Below are 27,764 nucleotides of genomic sequence, written 5' to 3' on the forward strand. Positions count from 1 at the left end.
CTATGCCCCATAACAAATATATTCAACCCCATCCTACATGGATACAATCAGATTTTAAACTCTCTGTTCCATTGTGCAAATGCTCAAATTTTAAAAAAATGTGGAATTAGATGTTATTATATTTTTACACATCCTTATAACGTATTTTGATATTCATCACACCATCCTTTGTCCCCCATTTCTTCAACTCTGCCTCCCTGTTTAGTCCTCTGTTTGAGTTAACCTTTATCTATCAGTTAGTCTATGTTTTGTTTGTGTTTATGAACCAATATATGAGAGGAAGCATGCAGCATTTGTCTTTTCCAATGTGGCTTGTTTCACTTAAGACGAACATCTCCAGGTCCATCCATTTCCTGTAAATGACATAATTTCATTCTTTCTAGCTGAAAAATATCCCACTGCATTCACACAGCACATGTTCTTTTTTAATACGTTTTTTATTGTGAAAATACTGTACAGAGGGGTTACAGTTACATGAGCAAGGTCATGAGTACATTTCTTATCAAGCATTGTTACCTCCTCCTTTGTTTTTCCCCTACCATCCCTCTCTTCCCTCCCACCTCCACAACTACACTCCCTCCCTCCCTCCCGCCTAAATTGTAAAGTTCATTTTCCAACATAGTGTCTTGTACATCTCATTGTTACAATGGGTCAGCCTGTATCCTTATTTAAGCATTCTGTTTTTCCCTTCTTCTAACCAAATTAGTGAAGTCTATATACAAGATGCAGGGCACTGACACCAAATACAGTGAAAACAGGGGTTATGCCGTGGGAGAGGAACATACAAAGAAATAAAAAATTCACATGGTACATTATAAATATGTTAAAAACAATAGCAAGAAAGAAAAAAAAACCACTTGTGTCCCTATCTTGGGGTTCATTTCACTTAACATCATCTTTAAGCCAGGCCCAAAGAAACATAGGTCCCATGGTTTCCTTTATTTGCAATAACTAATGTATGTCTGGACAAGCAGAAAAGGCCAACAACACATGTTCTTAATCCATTCATCACCTGACAGGCACTGGGCTGCTTCCATTATGGGGCCTTTATACCATGATGAACTTAGTAATGCAGTTATCTCTGTTGCATTCTGACTTATAGTCTTTGGGATATTCCCAGGAACAATATATCAGGGGTCTTATGTTAGCTCAAGTTTTGCATTTTTAAGTAAACTTTTGTATGAATTAGTGTACTAATTTACATTCCCACTAACAGTATAGTAAGGTTACTTTCCCACATCTAATAACATTGTTATTGACTTTTCTTTTTTTCTTTCTTCTTTTTCCCCCCACAGTCCAGGGGTTTAAACTCTGATCCCTGTATTTGCTGGCATTCTATCCCATGAGCCATGCCTCCAGTCTTTTGCCTAAGTCTAGCCTCACACAACAGTCCTCCAACATGCATATGCCTCCAAAGTAAATAGGATTCTACTTATAAAAACCATTATGCCTATAATACATTAAATCAATCCAAACACTATTGTAGAAGTTTCTTGTAACTGCTCACCATTAAACAAATTTAGTGTGTTCTAATAGTCTTTAATTAGTGCATTAGTATAGCTAAGAAGGTGTTTCTTTCCTAAGTGTAAAAGGAGATGAACATGCTCAGGTCTACCACTTGGCTGATGAATATGTGTACTGGGTTAACAAAATGCTATCTAAGAAAAGACAAGGTCACTGCCTTCACAGTAGTGTTGAGGTGTTTGTTGGCTACTTCCTTTAAGTTAAGAAATGTGAGTTGCTACTATACTCTGGTCCTTTAATGCTATTGACATTCTGGCCCTTTAACTACCTTTGGAGTTGAGAACTACAGGGTGACTATAGATGGCAGTTGGAAGCATGGTGGACTTTAAGGACAGGTAAACCATAGTGCCCTTGAAGAAAGAAAGGACAAATAGATTACCTGGGGCAGTGGCGGTGGGGGATGGGGAGTTGGAGTGACATTTCTGAGAGGGTCAACTCAAATTAGAATAATAATGTTTTTACTTAAACCTTAATCAAAATTTAAAAAGAGGAGACTCATTTATGGGGGAAAAAACATGTTTTCTATCTAAACCTTGCAGTACACTGATGTTATTCAAGCAACACTATTTACTTCTTGTGTCCCAAGTACAAGTTGAATCAGCTAATTAAAACCAAGGAAACCTCCGATTTATTTTTTAATTTTAAAATCCAGTTAAATCTATTTTTTAATTTGAAAGAATTACCATAAAAATCCCATTTTTCAAAAAGAGACAGTACTGGACAAAACAGTATTCAATCAGCATTATATTAGGTTGGGAAGTTTATTCTCTTTTGCTAGCATATGATAGCCAATTGTAAATAGAAAAATGATGTAACTTGAGTTTCCTTTTTAACATTCATTTCAAAGACATAGTTTATGAACAAACACTGGGAAGGAATTTTTTTTATTCAGTAACACTTGATAAACTGACACTTGCTTTCTTTTGGGGGAGGTCAGAAGAAATCATTTGAGAAGAGATGTCCTGATAATGTAACTATGGCGATGACCTAGTAACTGGAATCATCTAGGAGAATAAATAGGACTCATCACATCTTCCATGGCCCACACGCGGAAGGGCAGTAAAAAGGGTCATCCCCTGGACTCTATAGCACCACAAGTTCCCCGAAGCAATTATTTGCACCTTCAGGAAGAGAAACAAAGACTACAGATGAAGAAATTCCTCCTTGATAGGATATTTCTAGTCGCCAGCATACAAGAAAACGTGGACAAAGAAGCAATATCGGACTATTATGAGCAAGCATTCCAGACCATTTTAAAATATCACGTAGGAGAAGGAGTAACTGGATTGTTGCTCATTTACCCAACTTCCCTTCTGCATATCCTTGAGAGCTCTAATGGTACACTTCTTCGAATTCTCTTAGATTATGTGAACCATGTGAAAAATGATGAAGAGTTCTTGATCCAAAATGTAAAAATTGTAACGGTGTCTCATGATATCCCAACAAGGATTTTCCAGCACTGGCATATTTCCATCGTAAAAGTGCCGGTTATCTATCTTGATGACGTGACTCAGTCACTCTCCCTAAATGAGGTCCTCACTGACTTCCTCACCCTGACTCATAAACTGGGGATCTACCTCTTCAAGACAGTTAAAGTGGGTGCCAAAGGACCAGGTGATAACTTACACCTCGTTGCCCCTGACCTACTTCTCCCAGAACAAATCATAAAGTACCTATGCAGAGCAGAAGAACTAGTGGATCCAGAAACATTCCTGAACATGTACAGTAAACCCATCCATGTCACATTCGATTCTGAGGTGGTATGGCCAGCTCCTTCCCATTTCTAAGACTGACAGAGAGGATGGCTTTAGATCGCTTGCAAAAATGTGTGCTACTTAAATGAAAGGAAAAAGTTACTCTTTTCTATTTTTTTTTTTTTGGTAGAAAGAACATTACAATATACACACAGGTAATATATCAATCTTTAGAGTTAAAATGTGGTTTTTTTCTGATTTTCATTTTAACATATTATGTTAAGATGGATGGGTTTAATAAATTCCCAGTAACTTCCATCATTTTTAATGGAATAATTTAAATTTTAAAGAAAAGGGACCAACACAATTTAAATTCTCAACCATTTTCTTATCATTTGATGAGCATATCATATCACACAGCTGAAATACAGTGTTGTGGGATAGAACTTTTAAGAGAATGTTCCAATCCTCGTGTTGCTTGCAACCTAAAGTTAGATGTGAGCATATGTCAAAGCAATAATGGCATGATGTAATGTCATATGATTGCTACTATAGGAGTAGGAAGCTTCCAGAACATACTTAAGGAAGTAATTAGTCTATAATTCTTGTAGTCAGAAAACAAAAATGGCTCCAGCGATTACCTATTATAGCCTATATAATCAATAATATTGAATAATTGCAAAGCAAAATAAGATAATAGCTTTTTGAAACAGCTAGAAGATCCATGATCAGATGGTCATTGTATTCCTTTATGTAACAATTAGTTACTGATCACTTCTATGGATGAACATTTGCCAGGCTCTAGCGTACGACAGGATACACAGAAGACACTACTGCTGGCCACATTAAAATCTCATGTCTAATGATTCTATGTAAGATAAACTAGGTTATTTCTGCATCCTACAAAGAGATTTTATAGGAAATGAAAAATGTCCATTGGGATCAGACAGAATCACTTTATAACAGGGTGATTTTTGTTTGGAAATAGTCTTTTCAAGATCACCTATTAAAGGAGTGGTTTATGGATAAAATTTAAATTACTATTTACAAAATTATCGCATATTTTCCAAAACTAGTCATGCCAGAGATACCTAATCCTACATTGCAATTCTTGCAATACAACTTTCATATTCCTCTTAAATCCTGTATGCTTCTTAAATTCCCCTCTTAAAATCATGCAGAATTCAGTGACTGCCTTAACCAATCAAGTTCCATAGGAGTAATGGTGTATGACCTCTGAGGTTGAGTCCACATGAATAATAGCTCTCGAAACCCAAATACCAGGCAGTCTACACAGTTTCTAGACAACACTCTGAACAACAATTTACCAGGCAACAACCAAAATCATCCACTAAACATGTATCATTTTAGGTGAATTTAGACTTTGGCCTTCCAGTCAGTCTGAGATTTCAAGCCACCCCAATTAACATTGTCGTGAATAAAGATGAGCTCTTCAACCTGATTCCTGTTTTCATGATGGGTTTGTGGACAACCTAAGTGCCTATTATTAACCTAAGTTATTATTAACATAAGTGCCACTCTTTGGGGTAGATGATTATGCAGTTGTCTGGAACAACATGTACACAAACTACTTTCATCATTGCTTATCCAGTCATATGTACCAAATGTTCATTAGGTACAAGTGTTTATTGCACATCTATAAGAATTTACTAATGGGACAATCACTGTACTTATCACTAGATACACAAGCAATCATAAGGTGTGAATCTATCCAACATTTAACCCAACATTGTGAACGTATCTAACATAGAGCTTTTAATTAGTCCATTAGCTTTCTTGATGAGGATACTAGCAGAAAACATTCATTGAGAAAAAAAAAATCATTAGCAATCAATCCTTTTTGGAGAAAGATACTTAACATATCTAAATGATAACCTTATCAACTTAACTAGCATACTATCATTTGGGTCTAAACAACTCATTAAGATCTACTATGAAAATAAATTCAAAATGAATATTTTTAAAACTATAAATGTATTTATTTGTTCATTCCAGTGTGTACAATATTCAAACAAAACCAATTTTTTGCAGTAATCACTTTATGGAGATTTATACTTATTCTAATGATAATACCATTGAAACAATATTTGATGGCTCTTATGGCAGCTAAATTTATAATATGAACATTTTTATATACTTGGTAGTGGGGAATTGAACTCAGCTCCTCATGTTTAATAGGCAAACATTCTATGTGGCAAGTGACCCAGACCTTTTGCTTTTCTTTTGTTTTACATATAGATCCTTATGCTTTTTTTCTTACCCACAAAGGACTCTGATGCTCCTCACCCTGCTTCTTCATAGCTGGGATTACAGGCCAATGCCTCTATTCCTAGCTTGACTTTCATCTAAGTTTTTATCATTAGACAACATAACACATACTCTAAACTAGTTACTTTTCCATTTCATATTCACTTGTAGCAATATTTGTTTTTAAATACACATTCACCCTGAAAGTAAGATTTATTGTCACTGAACATATTTTAAAAAATATGATTCTGGGGCTGGGAAGGTGGCTCAGTGGTAGAGCGCTTGCGTTGCATACATGAGGTCCTGGGTTCGATTCCTCAACACCACATAAGCAGAAAAAAAAAGGCCGGAAGCAGTGCTGTGGCTCAAGTGGTAGAGCTCTCACCTTGAGCTGAAGAGCTGAGGGACAGCACCCAGGCACAGAGTTCAGGCCCCACGACAGGACCCAATATATATATATATGACTCTGTCTCTATGGAGAAACACAAATTGCATTCAAGGTCCAATGCATTATTTAGATGTTTCCTCAGCTTACTTTTAATAACCTTTAATGAAGATTTGTTTAGCGGTGTGTGCTTGATACACAGTACATTCGATAAAATGCGGAATCACATATTCATACATTCCAAATATAATACAAGTTGATGAAGTCCAAGCATATCATTAAACCTTAGAACTCATACGGTAACTTTCAACTCAATGAAAGATATAATTTCCTTAAAAAATTAGTTCATAACTTATTCCAAAAAGAAAACAATATTTAACATTGTGAACGTGCATTCTTCAATTTTTACATTATAATGGAGAGATATTCATAAATAATCATGAACACTGAACATACAATTTGTTTTATACTATTATAGTCATTTTTGGTTTTATTTGAGTACTTGACAGCAGACTTCCCCGTTGATTATCTATGGTTATTTTATAATTGATTGACGTGTTTTAGGAAGGTGATAGATTTTATAAAGAATAACTTAACTAGTATTTGAGAGGAAAATTTCCAAGGTGACCTCTAAAATTCTTAGTTCTAATAGTAGAAACATTGGATTTTTTTCATGGAGTATTATTATTTGGCAATATTTATGCTAAAATGAGATATAAAGTCAGAATATTCTAGAAGGAAGAATAGCAAATGCAATGATACAAGAGTAGTAGTAACTTTATTCTGCTTGAAGGACAGAAAGAAGAATAGCTGAAGCAATAAAATTAGGAGAAAAATATGGTTGTGAAAGGAAGCCAAGGATATAAGATGTAGGACATTATGACTATGGTTAGGAAGTTTGGATTTAATTGTTTCTCAGTACTGGGCTAGAGTCCTCTTGTTCTTTAGTCTTTATGTAGAACCTCATTACTTCCACTCAGAGTCAGCTCCATCTTCACATAGTAGAAATAGAATGTATCATTCTATTTCTTTCCTTACCTGTTACTTTCTGCTCTATCTCTGTCCACCATTTGCAGAATAGCTGATGTAAAATAGACACTCTTCAAACAACTGCAAATCCAAAATCTGAAAATCAGAGGTTCCTGCCTTTCTTATTGTCACTGACAATCAATCCATCCCATACTTCTGTCTCAAACTACTTTTAGGGCTCTCACTCACTCCATCCTCCTCCTTCTCTTTTTTACTCTTCTATTTCCTAAGCTATCAAAATATACGACAGCTGTTGGCTCATGCCTCCAATCCTAACTATTCAGGAGATTGAGATCTGAGGATCTTGGTTAAAAGTCAGCCCTGGCAGGAATGTCTGTGAGACTCTTATCTCTTGTTAACTACCAGAAAAACCAAAATATGAAGACATTATACAGACAGGCTAAGAAAGCAACCGCTACTGTCAAGTTGTTGAAAGATAAAGTTGGTACATTGTAGAATTCTAATTTGTTTCTTTACCCTTCTGCACCTGTTTCTTATCTACAAAATGAGTGTGATAACTGTGTGTTTTAAGAGTGTTTATTGCAGTTCCATGAAATAATGGTGCAAAGATTCTGCCATATAGAAAGTCTGCAACCACATTTTCATTCTAATCAAAATTTTTCAATGGGTTCCATTTCACTCAAGAATAACAGCAAAATTTGATTAAAATATGCAAAACTTTGAATCTGTGATTCCTGTTTTCCCCCATTACTCAGCCTAATCTGTGGTTTCCTTTCTCCTTTCTCACTCTTTGTTCCATAATGTTTCTCCTCTCTTTGCCTTTAACAAGCTTTCCTCCCTTACTAAAATCTACAATCAATTGAAAGTTCAATTTTCTCTCTAAAGACCAGCAAACTCAAGGAAAACTTTACTGTGCTCATTATATGTAGTTCCCAATAACATTTAGCAGGTCTGTTGTCATACTGCTGCTGTTTACTTACACTTTTATCTCCTTCACCACCATCTGTAAGCAGTTACCATGTGTGTGTATAGTGTGTGTGTGTGCATGTGTATATGTGTGTTTATTTAAAATAGAATAAATTGTATATGTTCTTACATACCTTTTATAAGTATATGTAAAGTATCTATAAATTGGATACAAAGCTGGTTGCATTCAAATTTGCAAGTTAAATGTCTAAAATAATACTGATCCACCCTACTGGTAGTACCAATGTTTTCACAAGAAAACATTAATCACAATAAAATGGACTGTCTCCAGTTCAGTGCAAAAATGGATAGGAAACTTTAATGTATATATTTACATATTATGATATATAATATAACTAGTACTATTACATGTTCAGTAAATTAATTTTTGAAGTTATACAAAATGGAACCATTCTTAAGGCAGGAAACATATTTATAAGAACAATTTTGTTTGATATTTCTATTATTATTACCTCTATAATGTGCAATGATGTGTGCAATATGACATTAATTGAAAGCATAATATTTTCATTATTAATAGCTTTGGATGAAATATTGATTCTTTTACATTAAGCATAGATTACATGTTGGCTATGTGTAAATAAATATTTTTGGACATAAGAAAATAACTTCTAAGGAAGACGAATTAAAGCAGTTTGTTAGTTTTAAATAAATTAAAATAAGGAAAAGTTGTCTCAAGGACTATTCAGTGTGCAACGTATTTACTACCACAACTCTCCATAGTCTTGTATCTCCATTCAATGGTCACAAGTGAAATACATAGTACTTTTTGAGCCCAAATCTTTCCCTTAGTTAAATGAAGTCATTCAAGACATTAATTAAATACTGCATATTACCAACCTAGTATATAGTGACAACCATAAATGAAGAACTGTGGAATTAACTAACTCAAGGTTCCAGATGGTACTCCCAAATTCATTGGTATATCCTCTATTCCACTTGTGGTGAAATTGTAGGCTTTGTTGCCATATTACAATTGTTTTTACAGGGTGGTATCAGAACAACCTAATAGATATTGAATTTTATTCTTTATCTGCATTTATATACTCAGCAAGCGTAGACCAAAAATGTGGCAGGCTTATTGTTAGGTCTTGTATGTATAGTCACGAACAAAACAAATACAACTTTTGTCCCAAAAAGCAGTCCCTTTCCTTCCATCCCAGACACACTAAAGGAAACAAAACAAACATAAAAAATTTGTTACCACAGTGTATATACAAGTTTCAGTATAAGTATTTTCCAAATTTTAATAAGTTCAAGGAAATGCCACTGTATGTCTATGTATGTATGTTATATATATTACATAATATTATATACACTATCATGTATACAATAGAGGGATTGAAAGAATTTCCCAGAGACAGGACTTGAATTAGAAGGAGAATGATGACAGCTATATAAAAAATATGACTATCTCAAGAGGAATGGAACATTTCATTTCAATCAGGAAGAAAAATTCCATGATCAGTTGTGGATTAGAAGGACCCATTTGAATTGACAAGAAAAGATGGGACAGGAACTCTGTAATTATACTGGGAAGATACACCACTTAAGAGATTATAACAATAGGGAAATAGATAATAGAAGTCTATGCAGAGAACGCATCCTCTTATGTCTTATAAAGATGGCGGGGATATATAGAAGTGAAGAGAATCTAGAATTAGGTCAATAGCTTGTAATTTTATTGAAAGTAGAAGATTTGATGAAATCAATGAGGAAACACCCATCCAGTGGAGGTGCATTCCCTAAGGTAGAGGATACTAGAAAAGCAACAGTTTAAGTTGTATAGGGAATGAAAGGATGGTTTCTACTTTGAACCTGCTGAATTTCAGATGTCTCCGAATAACAGTATAAAACTATCCAATAAAATGCTCAATGTTTATCACAATCTCAGAGGTTCTGACAAAGAGGGGAAAGTTTGAAAATTCAGCTCATAGATTGACTGGGGACTCAAGAGTGGTGCTATTACCAGTTCAAATAAACTGAAGGAGCAGACAAAAAAATCAGGTTGGAACAGACGAAATTTGAGTCCTGGAGTGTAATCCAGTAGTACAGTGCTTAAAGCCTTCAAGAGGCTCTAGATTTCATACTTAACACTGAAATAAATGAATAGATAAATGATAGAGATAGGTAATTAGATAGATAGGTAAACAGATAAAAATAAAACTCTGAGTCTGAGACAAGCTAATATGAGGAAGGACAAGCACCTAAAAAGAAATCTACGAAGGCACTATTCATTGTAAATTGCTCAGAAGCTGAGAAGGAAAATAGATCAGGTGATTCTAGACAAGTCGCAGAAGAGAGAGTCATTGAAAGAGTACTCCATAGCATCAACTGCTGCTTCAAAGTAAAGCAAAAAAGAGCCATTTGTTAAAAAGTAGCTTTAATGTCAAGGTTATCAGTAACTTGGAAAGAGTTGACATGTGCAGTGTGTTAAAGGAAGAAGCACATCCATCAGGTTGAGTAGTGAAGTTGGAATGAAGAAACAGAGTATCTGTACACTGTATTTCGAAAAGCTGACTGTGAACAGCAAATTTGAAAAAAAGATTAGAGCACATAAAAGTCTCTCAGTATTTTTAAAGCCTTACTAAAAAGAAAACCTAAAGCCCAATTCAGTTTCCAGTAACAATGTGCAATCTCTAGAATGGAATGATTTAACAAGAGACATTTGTTTAGGTAAATAACTGCACTAATAATTTCTGTTTTGCAGAAAAGTAGTATAATTATAATTAGATGATAATATAGATTAGGTTGTGTGGTGTATTTACTTCATGGTTTAACCTTTGTAAATTTTGCTCTAAAATATGAACCAGGTCACTTCCTTTGCCCAGTTAGAGCAAGCTAGCAAATTGTAACTCGCAACCAAATCTCAAATTTCCAAAAAATAACTATATAAGAACCATATGATAATCTAAAGTAATTTGTAAATTCATGAAACATTTATTTATGTAGTAAATATTGATTAAACTTGTCTATAAATACATCTAACATGGCATGTATCGCAAAAATATTTGGACAATTCACAAAATAGTTCAACTGAAATTACTCAAGTGGACTTGGAAAGTTTTCCAACTTATTTATTTTTGTTTCCCATTACACTTTATGTTTCTATCATCTTTTATGTTGAGGTAACCCTCTAAAACAAATTAATATGCCTTAAGTTTGGGAGGGTAATAGAGGTAATCAAACCTCATCTACTTCTAGGCGCATTTGCTTGTTATTAACATTCACTACGGTTGTTTCTCTCTTGCTCTCTCTCTCTCTGACTCTCTCTCTCTCTAAAAATTTATTCAAAAAAGAGTAGCATAAGAAACCCATTATCCATTACCCTCTTTCACCAATGAGTATTATCTCTTTTTAAAAGTTACTTTTAATGAACACAACTATTTTCTTTCTTCTCTCTTTGTTACATATACTAATACCATACAAGCAACAGAGCCAGGGAAGCGTTAAATATCTGAATATCTAAAACTCTGTGAGGAAAGTGAATCAAATAGAAACATTCCCAAAATCCTAGTGCTAACAGATAGGAGGCAGTTGCTAAATGGAACATAAAACTTTGTTACGCCTCTTGGTGAAACCAGGCTAGACTGTATTGCTCTTGGTACCATATCCCCCCACCCCCAAAAATCTACTTGTTGCTAGTTACTTCCTGAAGCCTCACAGAACCCCAGCAGCATGAAGTCATTTAATGTTTCTATACTTGACACATGAGACACTTGGCCATTAGACTGAATTTTTAGGTATGGGGTCACTAAGTGATGGACAAGAAGTAAAAACTACTTATTTTAAATACTTCTTTTAAAACCACGACATAAGTATGATCCAGTGTACTCAACATTATCTTTACATGGGGTGATTTCCTCAGCACCTGTCTTCCTTTCACCGCATGAAAAGGAGCTAATTATCATTTTGACATTTGTACTTTGAGCCTTTTGATAAGAATGACAATGTTTCTTGAATTGAAAAAAGTAGTTAGGGCTTTGATTTAATATGATTTTGAAATGAGTAATAGTAAATGAGGTAGGGATGTTCTGACAGAAGACTCAAATGAAATATATATATATGCACAAATAACAGAAAATTTTTCCCCTCTGTGTTGTAAAAGGTGCCAAGTTATCTTTCATGAAGATGACTTACAGTTGACTAACAGGAAGAAAATGCTTTATATATATATATATATATATATATATATATATATATATATACATGTGCATATTTATAATTGTTGACATAGATATTAGTATATATATATTTATCATATACTTATTTATGTATATGTAATTATGTCAGTTCAATATACATACATAAAGCCATTAAGATTCATAAAATGGGAAAACTAGAGATTTAATTATCAAATTAACACAATGAAGTACAAGTAAGTATTTACAGAAATAGTGCTGACCATATCTCTACTTTTCCCCTCCATTCTGATCTCTTTCTCACAGAAGCTTTCATGAACCTTCTTAGAGCATGTCTATCTAAAGCTCCCTCAGTGGGCCACAGATTCTATGACACTGTACTGTTATTCTTTCTTTCATCTAACTTCTCTTTCCCATCCTGCTCTACTAAACACCACACTCTCTGTCTCTGTTTCTCTGTCTCTCTGTCTGTCTCTCTGTCTCTCTGTCTCTCTCTCTCTCTCTCTCTCTCTCTCTCTCTCTCTCACACACACACACACACACACTCACATGCTAAAAGTCATATTTATAAGAATCAGAGAAAGCTCAGTTGTAAGACAGCAAGTTAGGAAACTACAGTTAGAAGCAGAGCAAAGACATCTAGAAACAAAAGAGAAACACTCACTTGAGCTCTTGATCCTATTTCTCAATCCTAGTTAAGTCCTAGTTACATTTTCTACCCTTGAATCTTTCTGGTCAATTATTTGGTTTCATTTAAGTAAAATATTTTGTGTTTCCACCATGCATTAGAGCAATTGATTTCTACACAGAATGGCCTTCTTCAAACCAAGGTAAAAAGAATCCTAGGTTTCCCATTAGAAGAATTGTGTCCATAGATCAGATTTTCTGCTGGCTAGTTGTAGTCTTGGGAAAGTTGCTTAGCATCTGAGATTTATTTCTGTTACCTGGAAAAAGTGGTTGATCACTCAAGTATTAAATGAGTTAAGCAATTAATCAAAATAACCAGTAACTCCATAAACATTTTTTAATTAAACCAAGTTTGGAGTATGGACTGAAAGTTTGTGCTTTCCATAATTCAGTTATGAGAATGAGTTTTGCAACAAGGATATAACATGGTTTGAATTCTGACTACCAGCCCAGGAAGACGTCAGGAATGCCAGAACAATTAGTCAAGCTACTGATACATAATGCTTGTGCAGCAGCAAGGAGGAATATGAAGATATTCCAGAGCATCTTCTTGTACTTAGAGTACAGGCTAAGTCTTTAGTTAGAAGCAAGCTTTTGCAACTGCTCTTAATATCTTTTAGAGAAATCTGAGTTATCCTTTGATTAATGCTAAGTACCAATTCAGATAACTGGGTGCTAATACATTAATTTACTTTCATTAATTTGCATGATAGACACCCTATTTAAAGTTTTCAGAAACAATGTGAATATCAGAAAGTAATCACAACATTGTAATTAGGTGGATTAGTGTGTGAAGGAGTAATTATTTCAAAGACTTCAAATTCTAAGATGATGAAAATGTATTATTTGTCAGTTTCTTGACCTATCATATGTTTCTAATGTTTTTATTTTTTTTATTTAAAGAATAATATAGGAATACCTCTGTCCCTTGTCACTTAAACTATAAGAATACATTTTTAATATTCTTTCCTATAAGTACATGATAAAGTAAGACTAAAGAACATAATGGGAAGGAAACAATATAAATTTTATACCTTCTTATGAAGAGATCTTTTAGGATTCTCAAGTCACAATATTATTTGTGGTTTAATATGAGATAAATCATCAAATATTGTTTTCTTCATTTTTGAGTTGTGTGTTTTTTAAAGCCTTTGGGTTCTCAGAAATTATCTCTATGATTGCTAATTACATGTTTTTTAACTAAAGGAAACATCAGAATATTAGTTCCTTATACCAACATGTTAACTTCCATAGATGTAAATTTTTAATAGTATTGTATCATACTGTAATTTCACCCAGCATGTACATTTGTCCACGCTAATTAACTAAGTTAGAATGAATGACCAAATTGACAGAGTTGTATGAGTTACATCTGAAAGGCTCATTTCACCAACTTCAATACTTCTGGATGAAAAGGAGTGATTTCTACCTAAGTCACCACATCTCACAAGTAATATTCCTAGGAACAATAATGGACAAAGGAGCTGACAAGGAATAAGCACGTAATGAAGCCGTCCTCTGTTTCGGACCTCACTGAGCATTATGGGTTCATATTTCATAATTTCATAACTTTAATAGGCACAATAGTTGTTTAGGTTGCTTGTTTAAAGTGGGCACCATCTCAGAAATTGTAATTCATTAAGTCTCCTGCAGGAGCTAAAAATCTGCAATATTACCTCATTTAGACAGTAATGGAGGGAAAAGAGCTCGAAAGGCTAATCTAGCTTGACTTTGTTGAAAGAAAGGCACCATACATTCTTCTTGTAATTTAGCAACCTTATTTCATGTGTTCATTCCAGATTCAGGAAAAGGGGTCAATCACAGAAAGTCTCTCCTTTCCTTGAACTCAAATCAGCCAAATTCTCCCCAATCTAGAATACATGATCAGAAAGACAAGAAACCACATAAGTTATCTGTTTAGTGTGTATTTTCCATGCTAGACTGCACATGGCATTGGGGCAGACAAGGGAATGTTTATTTTCATTAGTAGCTCCTCCATTTCTCACAATGCTTAATGCCATTAACCAAAAGGTTCTTTCTTTAGAAATATTTGCATTCCTTGGCAGAAAACTGGAATGGGAGGAATGAAAATTAGCCAATTTATCTGTGGAGGGATTAAAGAATATTCTTAAACATCAATTATAGGTTATTGGAAGAAGAGCAAGGAAGAAGAGAATTTATGCAAGGGCTCTTTTTATTTTGGAAATCGTATGTTTGGGTCTTACTATGGGACACAAAAATCAGTGAAGAATACCTCATGTCTATGATTTTAAATACTAAGAGCTTCTCTTCTCAAGAAAGCACAACTATAGTAAAGAGCAATCTTACAAGGCCAACCAAAAGAGCAACAATCCAACCATGTGATACAAAAGTATTGTTTGCAGGTAGTTCTGAAAGTATATGAGGGACCAGGGATGCCTGTTTTAACAGGCTTTGATAAAAGTAACCATTAGTACTTTTCACTGTGTGGTTACTGTGTGCCAGAGACTTCGTTAATTACTTAGCATTCATTAGCTCACTGACTTCTTACAATGGATCTATAAGACAAGTAGTATCACAAGTGAATAACTTGAAGCTCCTAATGGTGATGAAGTCCACAGCTGGTAAGAGCTAGAGTGGAAGATCTAATCAGTTCAGTCTAACTCTGAAATGAATAGCCTTAAGCACTTCTGTATACTTAGTATAAGAAAGGAAAGTTTCATGCTTTTAATTTAAAACAAAGGAAAGGTAAATGTGTAAAACAGGCAAAATGTATGAAATGCAATAACGAACTCCTGAGCTCACACTATGTAGCATCTGGAAACAAGAAGTCAAACATTAAGTTAGCTTAAAATATACTTTACTTCCATTAATCCATTTTCATTTGCTACAGCAAAATTTTATGAATGGATGATTTATAAAACAGACTTATTTTGGCTCACAGTTCTGGAGGCTGGAAGTGCAAGAGCATCGTTCCAGTGCCTTCATGGCTTCTGGTAAAGGCTTTGTGGTGCCTAAACTCAAGACAGAAATCAAAAGGGCAAGCAGACACATGTGGAAGAGGCAAAGCTTAGAATTAATTCTTCATGTAACTAACCCAGTCCACGAACCTACTTCCTGGAGAAAGCCAATAATCTCCTCCTTGAAAGTCTTCCCCAACCCAACCCCCCCAAAAAGAAATGTCCTTGCTCCCAACCTAATACAATGGCAATCCAGTTTGAGCAAGAATTTTTGAACAGATTATTTCCAAGTATAACAAACATCAACCTTTTTAAACTGATATGTATATATATTTATGTTATAATTTATTTAACTGTTTCTGTATTACTTGAGAGTAGTCCTTTATCATGAATGCTTGTAAAATTGTAACAATTTCTCTAATAATGTTTACAGATCATTTAGACAAAAGTTGCATTTTGAGAAGTCTAAATTAGAGGTTTCTTTTCTTTTAATCACTTGTTACTTTGCCACTAAGTCCAAAATTCACATCTCTCAAATAATAAAAATGCAGCAGAGATATCCCTCACCGTTTTTAAGAATTTTCTGAATCTACATAATGTTGAGGTCTTTGAATTTTAACATGAAATATTAAGCAAAAGACAATAAAATATTTTACAGATGTTATCCTAGCTAGTTAGCATAAATCCATTCATTCTCACCTGAGCAGCATTCTCTTGTTGATTCTCTACATAGAGTTGGCATATTTGCTCCAGTCAAAGTGGAGCAAAGCAACAGAATCCCCCTCAAGTTAACTACACATGCTTTCCCCGGACTCATAGCTTCTATTCAATGGTTTATTTTCAGCTAAGCTGCAGATATATGTGTTCTCTGCTAAAACTTACTTAAATATATTTAGTTTCTCATCTATTATATGAACGTCTGTCTTTGGGTAAGGGCAAAGTAGTGCTCATCTTAGGACACAGCTGAAGCTTCCAGGGGCTAGTCCTACTCTACAGTTATATCAAAGGAATTAAAACCTGGTATACTTGTGACTTATGTTATTCTTTAATATAAATTTAAATTTTTCCATATATCTAGTCCTATATCTGGCAAATTAATTTTTAAGTCTGTAAAATTATAATTATTACTTCAACCAATATTATTGCTTTTACTTAAAAGTAATATGTTTACCTTTAGTAATTTGCAGACACCTAAATCAGTGACTAAATAAATTTAAGGGAAAGATTTAAGATATACTTCAAAATGATCCAATTTTTTTATGGGTTGGGAAGGTGGCTCAGTGAAAGAGTGCTTGCCTTGCATGCTTGAGGCCCTGGGTTCGATTCCTTAGCACCACATAAGCAGAAAAAAAAGCCGGAAGTGGCGCTGTGGTTCAAGTGATAGAGTGCTAGCCTTGAGCTGAAGAGCTGAGGAACAGTGCCCAGGTCCAGAGTTCAGGCCCCACGCCCGGACCCACCCCCCCAAAAAAAAGAAAGAAAATGATCCAATTTTTATGTTCTTAAGTTACCCTCTAGATATAGAAAATGTATGTGTAAAAGAGAAATAGCTGAGAAGAGGAGCTTAAAATGTGAGCAATATTATTCTAATATATAATGTCTTGCTGAATGTAACACCTTATCAAGAATCTAGTGTTATAACATAAATGCTGCATTGGATTAGATAGTATAAGAAAGCACTTTGAGTCATAGAAAACTTGTGAATAACTTGCAACTGATGTAGGTAACAGGGATGTTCTTTGTTCCACAAATACAACATTTATAGAACTTAATGAAAATTTCCACCTGAATACTACAGGGATATCAATGTTGAAGAGAGACCTCTCTCCTTTCTCTATTCTCAGATTTCTAAGGCTACATTAAGGGCCAGTGAGGACAAGGATGAAGTGGGCAACAATACTTGAGAAGAGCCAAGGAACCCTCTACATAATGTTTAAATAGGGATACAGGTAGACCCATTGCAACAATGAGATGTATAAGACTTTATGTCGAAAACGAACTTTCCAACTTTGGCTTGGTGAGGTGGCGGGGGGGGGGGGGGGGGGGGGGGGGGGCAGAGGGGAAAGGGATGGGAAGGGACACAAAGGGAAACAAAGGAGGAAGCAACAATGCTTGATAAGAAATATACTCATTACATTGTCCATGTAATTGTAACCGTTCTGTTCGGTATCTACACAATAAAAAAAAAGAACTCAGAGAGGCTCTCACACTGAAAATGTTACCCTCTATGTATCTCTAACAAGTGAATATGATTTTACTGGCTTACATACAAACTTAATATCTGGGAATCATTTAAATAAAAAATCTTCTCTGGGCTGTTAGAAATGTAGGTAGGGATGTTATGTGCAACATCTATGTACAAATCTATTGATTTTATAGATGTGATTTATTGTGGTTTTTGTTTTGATTTTGTGGTATTGGAAAATAAATGCAGAACCTTTCATTTGCTAGGCAAGTACCACTTGATCTATGACCTCAGCCTTTTTGCATTTCCTAATTTCAAGAAGTTGCCTGCATTCATTGAAGGGCTTATAGTCTTTTCCTATATCTTCAAAACAAGCAGCATAATATCTTCAAGATTCTTTCTCCAACTCTGACACTTTCTCTTATAATAATCCTTTTGATTACAAACCCAGCTTAATGATCCAAGTCAAACTCAACTTCCTTAATTTAATCACCTTTGTGAAGTATTGGACTTAACAGGTAATAGACTAATGTATAAACCTTGTTGAGGAGACATTACTCTCCTTCTATAGTAATATAGTAGCAACATGTAGTGAGAGTTTAAATCAGAAGACCAAGGGTCTTCCCAATGTTTAGATTGGGTAAAACAAAAAATAATAAAGTATCTAATAACAATAACAAAAATATTATATTAAGAAACAGATCACATAATAAATCTGATTCTCGACTTTCTAAGGCTCTGAGACTATTATTATCCTTCTGTGTATTTGCACTGGAAGTCTGGATATTCTAGATAAAATACCTTGTTTAGAAGTTCAAGCTATTCTGTGTACAGTGCTATACCTGACTTATCCAAGAAGAAAATGCTAACAAAACCAAAGTGAGGGCTGGGAGTGTGGCTTAGTGGTAGAGTTTGCTTTGCTTGTATGAAGGCCAGGGTTCTCTTCCTCAGTACCACATAAATAGAAAAAACCAGAAGTGGCACTGTGTTGGAGTGGTGGAGTGCTAGCCTTGAGCACAGAGCGGCTCAGGGACAGTGCCCAGGCCCTAAATTCAAGCCCCAGAACTGGCAAAACACACACACACACACACACACACACACACACACACACACACAAAACAAGTGACTGAAGACAGTTGGTAATTATGCAACAACCATTCTGCTGATTTCACTTTCTCAAAAGCTATGGTAGCTACTGGTCAAGGAAATAACCATGTCTCTTTCAAAGGAAAAGAAATGGAGAAATAATAAATTACTATATAATCCTTATTTTATACTCACTGCTCACTCATATATTCATAAACAGGAATGATCAAGTTCCTAATTTGTAATTCATTTCCCAGAATTAATTAACCTATTATATATGTGACAATGAAAAAATGTGTCTTAATTAATCTATCTATCTATCTACCTATCTATCTTAAAAGATCAGTCTCTTATGGCCTTTTCCAGAAGATGTTCTGCAATGGTCACATGGAACAAAATACTTTGCAATTTGGACTAATAGAATGTACTAAATTTTTCTTGAAGCAATTGGCCAAATAATCTTTGTAGATATTAATGTATGAAACATCACCATCAAGAACACATTCCATCAATAGAAAGTCTTCATTCAAAAGGATTCTGACTAATTAAAGAAAAATTCTGAGCTGGGCACCCATGGCTCACGCCTGTAATCCTAGCTACTCAGGAGGCTGAGATCTGAGGATCGCGGTTCAAAGAGAGCCCGGGTAGGAAAATCTGTGAAACTCTTGTCTCCAATAAGCACTCAGAAAACCGGAAGTGGCACTGTAACTCAAGTGGCAGAGCGCTAGCCTTGAGCTGAAGAGCTGAGGGACAGTGCCCAGGCCCAGAGTTCAAGCCCCACAACAGACAAAAAAAAGAAACAAAAATTATGTGGAAAAATTTTCTTCCCAGAGCTGCCACTAGGAACAAAGTAGATATATTTATACCATCTAAAGTTATATTGAAACCTATTTGCTTTCTATTAAATGATCTAAGTGAATGAAAATTATCCTAATTGAACTTTTGTATTCCAAGTTTTTGTTCCAAGTTTTCCCATGGACACATATGTACATACATCAAAATACAAAATCTGGTTAATAATAATTGTTTATATGTGCTAAATATTATTAATATTTACTGAATGGCAAGTGTCATGCATAAAACACTACATTGGGACCTATATTTTCCAATTATAAAGAAGTCAAATCTGAAGTTTGGAGAAGCCACAAAATTGCTAGTTAAACAAAAGTAAAATTTGACATCAGGCATTGTTCCCTATATTCTCCTTTTTCATTTCCATTGTAACACCGTTCCTCTATAACTAGTCAAAAGTAACAACAACAGTTCCAAGACTGAGGTAAAACGTATCTATGGACAATGAACAAATTGTTAAAAAATCAGCACTTCTTTAAGTTAATAGTTAGTCTTTAAATCCATGCTGAAAATTAACTTAAAATGAATCTATATTAGATATATATATTTATCAAAATTAAAGAGCTAGTCCAAAGTTTCTGCCATTTTCTTGAAGCAAAACTGCATGTAATATATTAAATCATAATCTATTAAATCCTAACAGATATATTAAGGTCAATGAGTACATGTAAATTCCCAGTAATCTTCAGACCTGCTGCACCATTTCAAATATGTCAGTCTTGACTGACAACAAGTTAAACTTTATTGTCCAACATTACTCATTTATTCATGCAACCATTCCTTCACTGAACTCACACTGATTGGCTGAGGGTATGGCCAGCTTTGATAATGTAAGAATGACTGAAGACATACTCTAAGACTTCCCATGCCATGGGGAAATGGAGACCAATAAATAAATTTCAGTGATAATTAGAGTAAGCAATGGATCTGATAGCATCATGTGAGTACTTGATCCATGACTGGAAGTCAGCATAAAGCCCAGAGGGCCTGAACTTCTTATTAAGCTCAGCATATATACAAAAGGTCCCACGAAAAAGAGAGAATTTTTGACTACAGAAACAGCATGTGCAACAGCATAAATGCGTGGGTCAGTGTAACAGGAGGAGAGGAAAACCATGTATAGGAATAAATTAAGTGAAAGCCAAACATGTAGGTGGGGACTGGATAATGAAGATTCTTAAATGTCATACAAGATTAGGAACATTTTTAGAAAATATGAATGCAATTACTACAGCCTCCTTCCATGTCTACTTGCTTCACAATCAAATGGAGCAAATTGGCAGGGAGTGATGGGCATAAGAACCTTCATCACTCAGAAGAGGAGATCACTCATAGTCATTTTATGTCTAGGACATGCCATTTATTTCAGTAACAATAAAAAGAACATACAATGCCCTTTTCATCATGGAAGACATTAGGGAAATAATTACTCAAGCAAAACAGAGATCTGTAAGGGGCATGTGTGTTGAAGGGTGGGAAGCCTGAGCATTTATGGGCTGCTAAGGAGGTATTTAAGAAATGGACATGGGAACAAGGCCTGGAGACTATGGGGGGAAGTTCTACTCACCTGGAGATGAAAGTTATGTGTGAATGGCAAGTGAAGAAGAAATATGTGCTGAATAGAAATAAGGTTGTTCTCACCACTTTCAAAATCCAGTGCCTCTGGAATCAGAAGGATTGTGCCAACAAACTTGGATAAACCAAAAAATATATTGAAAATGTGGTAATCGTGTAAATTAAAGAACTGAGGACTGATGGCAAGAAAAATAAGAAAGAGTATATTGTTTAAAAAAAAGACATCTCAAAGGGAAATATCCATTTCAAAATAAATTATATCTGCCTCTTACACCCACAGAAAAGTAAAATAAAGTTTGCAAAAGGATTCTGCCAATTTGTCAAAGCTAAAAATTGGCATCCCTAATTACACTTCCTAGAAATGAACAAAATGAATACAGTCCATGAATCATTCTCAAAGGTGTCCAGTACAAAATCCTGATTGCCATCTCTGTATCTCCACTTTCTGTACTTTATTATTTACAGCTTCACTCACTTTCACAACAGACCTAAATTGTAAAGCTAAACAGCATTCATTAAAATAACAAAATATGAATTTTAAAAGAAAGAGAGTCTTGGGAATTAAGAGTTATACTAGAAACAGGAAAGAAACAGATGAGCATATCATGATGTTTGGAAGACTAACACCAATCCCTATAATTTGTCTTTGGTCCTGGTATCAGGCCAAGAGGAAAGTTTAACTTTTCAATACTAAATGTAATTTTTTTTGGGGGGTCCGGTCGTGGGGCCTGAACTCTGGGCCTGGGTACTGTCCCTCAGCTCTTCAGTTCAAGGCTAGCACTCTACCACTTGAGCCACAGTGCCACTTCCAGCTTTTTTCTTTTTGCTTATGTCGTGCTGAGGAATCGAACCCAGGGCCTCATGCATACAAGGCAAGCGCTTTACCACTGAGCCACCTTCCCAGCCCACTAAATGTAAATTAAATAAGATTTTAGCTCAACACATGTTATCAAGTGTCCATCTCTAGAAAATTATGGCCACATGATGTTAACATCTTTATATTCATTTCATACCCAAAGTATGTATCATATCAGACAGTTTGTCTCAAATTGCATCTAAAGGATGCACATTTATCTATCTACAAGACACACTATTTTTACACATGGTCTCAAAAATTAAGAGAGATCCAATCATAATATAGTGCCATATTTTCACTTTGAATATAGGAAGAGGAAAATATCACTAAGTTTTTCATTTTACTAGTCTATGAACAGATTGGGAGTAAAATGCTGTATTTATTACTCAAGTATCCTATTAAGTATTCATTACAAGAAATCAATATAATAATCCAGTATACATGTATATACAAGAGTTTATATAAGAATATATTCATATATATATATGTAAGAATTCTATATGATACAATGTGCTTATATATGTATATATAAAATAACATCATATTTCTTTTTTTTTTTTGCCAGTTGTGGGACCTGAACTCTAGGCCTGGGCGTTGTCCCTCAAGAGCTCAAGGCTAGTGCTCTTCCACTTGAGCCACAGAGCCACTTCCAGCTTTTTCTGCTTATGTGGTGCTGAAGAATCGAACCCAGGACCTCATGTATGCAAGACAAGCACTCTACCACTGAGCCACCTTCCCAGCCATAGCAATATCATATTTCTATTTTCATTTCAATGTGACATGGTCGTATTTAATGTTACATGATCATATTTTGGAGATATGTGATCAAAAACAAATTTACCTGATTAAGTATGTAACTGAAGATATTATCTATATGACAATGAAATGTCAAATCCATGTTATGCAGGTATAGTTATAGCAAAACTAAAAAAGAAGATAATTTATCATATCAAAAAAAGCAGCTGTGGCTCTTCTCTATAACAATACTGAATAGTGTCACTTGTTAAATTGTATTTTATTTAATATTAAGGCATAAAGGCATTTAGTACCTTTAAATAGCTCTATCAAAAAGAAACTGTGCAATAAAATAAAAAGGAGGGACACAGATTAAAAGAACCAAAGTTAGAGTATTGGAAATTAAGAAAAAAATAAAAACAAAAAATGGTATTCTAATCTATCGTTCTAAATAAACTAAGTCTTCGAGAGGGAATATCGTCATTGAGATAGAGATGTAGAGTCATTGATAGAGTCATTTCGATCATTTAGAATAGTAACACTGGAAATTTATTGTCAGAGGAGATATGTGTTTTTAAGAAAACAAAGATTTCTCTCAACCTGAACACAACTGAGAGGCATTGTTATATTTTCATATCCACAGTTTTAGGTGTTATTTTTCACAATGCTGTAGTCAGGAGGGCAAGCACACACTCATGGAGACCACAAAGCAATTTCAACGTACTACATTTCTGATCTAGGAGTCAGTGACCTGTTTTACTTATGGAGAAAGACAAGTGCCATGCTGTGGAAAAGGATCTCAAACTGTTGGAAGTCTTATCTCAACAAACCGCCAATGACAGAGGAGCAATACTCATTCATTTCCTACACATAGAACTGCTCACATAAGAAACTATTCCCCTTGGAAAAGCCATGCAAAATATCAAAGAACACAGTAAGTCAAACTGAGTTTAGGAAGTACATATACAAGCTCATTAAGCATCTATATGATACATCTGTATAGAGCCTTGATAACATAGCAATAGACATTAGGAAAACTAGCCCAGCAGAGGGAATACCTGGTATTTCATAGGTGTGTAGCCAAGTGGGCCCCAGTCAGTGAGCACAGCCCACTGGACAATGGCCTGTCTTACCACATCCACATTTTCACATCTCTCTATGGGTTCACAATCAGGCTCTCAGGAGATGAGTGAGCAGAGAGAGGGAGAAAGAAAGGGCATTTCTTGAGAAAGTGACAGGCATTTTTATGCAAATACTAGAGATATGGAAGACTAAGACCCCATTGTAATCCATTTAAATGGGTCTAGACATTGTAGAAACTATGCAGTATTCTTGCCTTTATCCTTTAAGATATATGCATTACAACACACTCTGAAATCCAGAGTTCCTTCACCACAGGGAGGGTTATGGAGACTTCCACAGAGATGATCAAATCTTTGGAAAGTAATGCCTGTGAGAAAATTGGAAGATTCTATGTTTACAATATAAATGAGCTTAAAGCAGAATTTGAAGGATTGAAATATTTGCCTTAAGGAAGATTCTCCTGACACTGTGGGTTGTGAAGCATTAAAGCAATTGCTGATATTGCAGAAAGTCCATCCTGAGAATGGTTAAAAATAGGAAAGACTCAGATTTGCTACTCAGGAGGACTAATGGTAGGCTTTATTTATCTCAAACTCTCCAAGTCCCTTCTAGTCCTGTGAGTTTAACTACAAGTGCTATTACAGTTTTTTTCTATGGGACACTTTCAATTCAGTGCTACTTAGTTGGAGGGTTTGTAAGCACATACTTCTTTACAATAAATAAAAGTATGTGAGGGAATCATTAGGAATCTTTTGAATATATCTAAATTTTTGTACTCTGACAGCTTTATATTCCTCATGCATGCTACAGACTGTGCTTAATCAAACATTTTATATTATACTACAGCTTTGAATAATTTCTGCTAATGAAGCATTGCACTGTAATGGAAATATTGTACCAAACACTGAAAAAAAAATAAGGCAAACTGAATTTTGTATCACACAGACTAAAATGCTGCTTTTTATGTTAGATTTGAAAAAGTTGTTCATTGTCTTAGGATACTTGATCAATTTTGAATAGTCTCTCTCACCACACATACACACACACACAAATACACACAATTTTCTTGAAACACAGTTGAATCCTTAAAAAATGCTAGATTTAGTACAAGTAGATGACATAGCAAACATATTTAAATCTTAATTTTAGAAACTACCACTTTTGTAAAACAAAAAAGTTTGAAACAGATGTTACCTAAATTGAATAGTTTACTAAGTTAAATTAAAAAGCTCCTTATTTGCAGACTGATATATCTGTGTATAATACAACAAGCAATCTATTTTGGTATTCCAAGCAAGAACTCTTTTGATTTCTCCTGAATTAGCCTGCATAGATAGGCGCTAGATTTAACCCAAGTTTTGACAACAAACATTTTTCCTTTTGCCAGTGAACAGAGGCAAAATCTTTTGTCCCCCTTTCTGAAGAACTTATGTTCTTATAAAGCAACAGCAGCATCATTAAACCAATCTGTGTGGATGGCTTCACAAATGCACATTAGAAAGTGTCATTCAAACTTTCTAAGCTGCTCAAATCAGCAGATTCTTAAGTTGACAAAGCCCAGAAGAGCTACCTCCACAGTCCTGCAGTCAACTACATGCACTAAATATTTGCACCCTTAGCAATAGGGACTCTTATAATAAAGAGTGTTGCAATACACACGTAAACAAACCCATCCCTCTCTGCAATTATCAATGAAATGTATACGCAGACACAGCATACTTAAGGGTAAAACCTTCATCCTAGATCCACAGTCGGGATCAGAACCTGGTCTCTCTCACCATTTCTTTTTGTTTATGTTCCTGTTTGAGCGTGTGTGCGTGTGTGTGTGTGTGTGGGTGTGTGTGTTGCACACATTACCGGAGCCGGAGATCCATTCTTGCAGAGGGGTCCTCTGAAGACTCCTTTAATACTCCGGTAGTGTCCATTGCTGAGATGTCTGGAACTGATGACCAGGTAACAAGCCATGTGAATCCGGGCGGGACACTCAGAGGAGTCTCAACTCTTCAGCAGGCAACCGGCCTGGCCTTGGGAATGCCAGCTGGCTTCTCAGCTGCAGCAGCAGCAGCAGCAGCAGCGGTGATCGCCACCTCCAGGGAAAAAGCATCCAGCGGTGAGCCAGGGACGCTGCGCCCCCAAGTTGCTGGCGAGCCAGTCCACATGCTGCCCTGCCCAGGTAGCTGCTCCAAGGCGGGCTGGCGAGGCGGTGTGTAAAAGCACAACTTCCAGGATGCGCCTAGCAGCCGAGATCCTCCGCCCCCTTCCCTCCCCCCGCCCCCCCAGCCTGGCTTTTACACTTAGCGCCCACGGGGAGGGGCGTTCAGGAGCCGGTCCCCTTCCGCGGGCTGGGGACGTCCCCAGGCTGCAGAACTCGGAATTCGGCCGCGGCAGCGGAGGCAGCAGCAGCAGCAGCAGCAACCGGAGCAGCAGCAGCAGCAGCAGCAGCAGCTGCCGGTGCGCGGTGCCGGGCGGGGAGCTTGGCGGGGAGTCCGCTCCGAGCGCAAAACGCCCCCGCTGCAGCGGCGGGGAAAGGGAAGAGGGGGCGACGCTAGAGAGAGATCCTGGTGTGGGGAGGGGGTGGGCAGCGACGAGGGCGTGGGGGCTGGCGGGAACCGCCGCAGGAGAAGATCTGGGGATGCGGGGCGGCCAGGCGAGGAGGTGACAGCTGCCGGGGCGGCCGCGGGACCGCGCGCCGCCTCCTGCTGAGAGCCGAGCAGCAGCCCCGGGCCCCGCGGTGCTCGGGCTCGGTCTGGGAGCCAACTTTCGGCTGTGTTGGGGGGGCGGGCGCCGGGGTGACTGGGAGGCCCGAGGTGCGGGTGGAGAGCCTCGTCTTTACTCTTCTGAACCGCCAGCTCACCTTCCGGGCGGCTTCTGCACTCTCTGCCTGCCAAAGGCAGAAGCAACAGCTCCCCGGCCGGCGGTGGCGCGGAGTTGCCCAGCCCCACACAGGGCGGCAGGATTTCCCGGCGCGAGGGCAGGCTTGGCTCTTATTGGAAGTAAGTTTTCGCTGGAAAACTTACATAAGGCATAGAGGCAGGGGAATATATGGCGTGCGCACGTGCCCAGTGTGGCGGAGGTCGCCTTCCCTAGCCTTTCCAGATCCTTAAGAGGCAAGCAATTTTGGTCGGTTCAATCGCCCTCTCCAAAGTGGTCCTTTACCGTTAGGATTTCGTTTACTGTAAATTAAGCCACCAGGGAGCGAGCTGCACTGAAAAGAAAAGATCTGTGCAAAGGAAAATGTGTTCCCAAAAGAGAAGACACCTTTCCCTCCCTCCCTCCCTCCCTCCCTTCCTCCCTACTTCCCTTCTTTCCTCCCCTCCTTCCTTCCTTCCTTCCTTCCTTCCTTCCTGGGTCAAGAGACAAATCTCCCCTCCACCCAGACCTCTCCCCCACCAAAGGCTGGCCTCCTGGAGTTCTTCAATCCTCGTGCTCCCCTCAGAGCATGCTAGCTGCTGCGGGAAGGGGAAGGGTTGCCTCCTTTCCCTCTTCTGCTCTAGCCCTGGAATTAATTGAAAGGCTATTGCTAACTCCAGTCTCTCTCTCTCAAGGTTTCTTCTAGTCTCCCGTTTTCCACAATGCCCTGTTCACATCTCATCTTGTTTGACATTAAAGACAGAAAGACAGCAAATAAAGCTAGGAATGTGTTTATTTTTTTCTCTTCAGGCAACTCCTAAAATCCTTAAAATCCTGTGCTTGTTACTTTCTGAACTACCAAATGAAAACTGTTTGTTTACATTTTTGTTTAGTGGTCTCCTAGTTTCAATATTTTGTTAAGATTCATA

At 36.6% G+C, this 27,764-nt stretch overlaps 2 protein-coding genes across 2 annotated transcripts in view; one reads left to right on the plus strand and one right to left on the minus strand.

Annotated features, from left to right (window-relative positions):
- Nucleotides 1-26,057, minus strand: part of Znf804b (zinc finger protein 804B) — a 467,791-nt gene extending 441,734 nt beyond the window's left edge. Inside the window, exon 1 of the mRNA XM_042684733.1 lies at nt 25,843-26,057. Within this exon, the coding sequence (XP_042540667.1) occupies nt 25,843-25,950 (108 nt within the window). The 5' untranslated portion in view covers nt 25,951-26,057. The remainder of the gene's footprint in view (nt 1-25,842) is intronic.
- Nucleotides 2,562-3,311, plus strand: Tex47 (testis expressed 47). Its single transcript, XM_042684751.1, has one exon. The coding sequence runs from the start codon at nt 2,562-2,564 to the stop codon at nt 3,309-3,311; it is 750 nt and encodes a 249-aa protein (XP_042540685.1).
- Nucleotides 26,058-27,764: the final 1,707 nt, after the last annotated feature.

This window comes from Dipodomys spectabilis, unplaced genomic scaffold (assembly GCF_019054845.1).
Source record: "Dipodomys spectabilis isolate Male_0828 unplaced genomic scaffold, ASM1905484v1 ptg000089l, whole genome shotgun sequence".
NCBI lineage: Eukaryota > Metazoa > Chordata > Mammalia > Rodentia > Heteromyidae > Dipodomys > Dipodomys spectabilis.

What these genes read in the sequence shown, in the direction of transcription:
- Tex47 (XM_042684751.1), top strand. Translation starts at nt 2,562, where the DNA reads ATGGCCCACACGCGGAAGGGCAGTAAAAAGGGTCATCCCCTGGACTCT.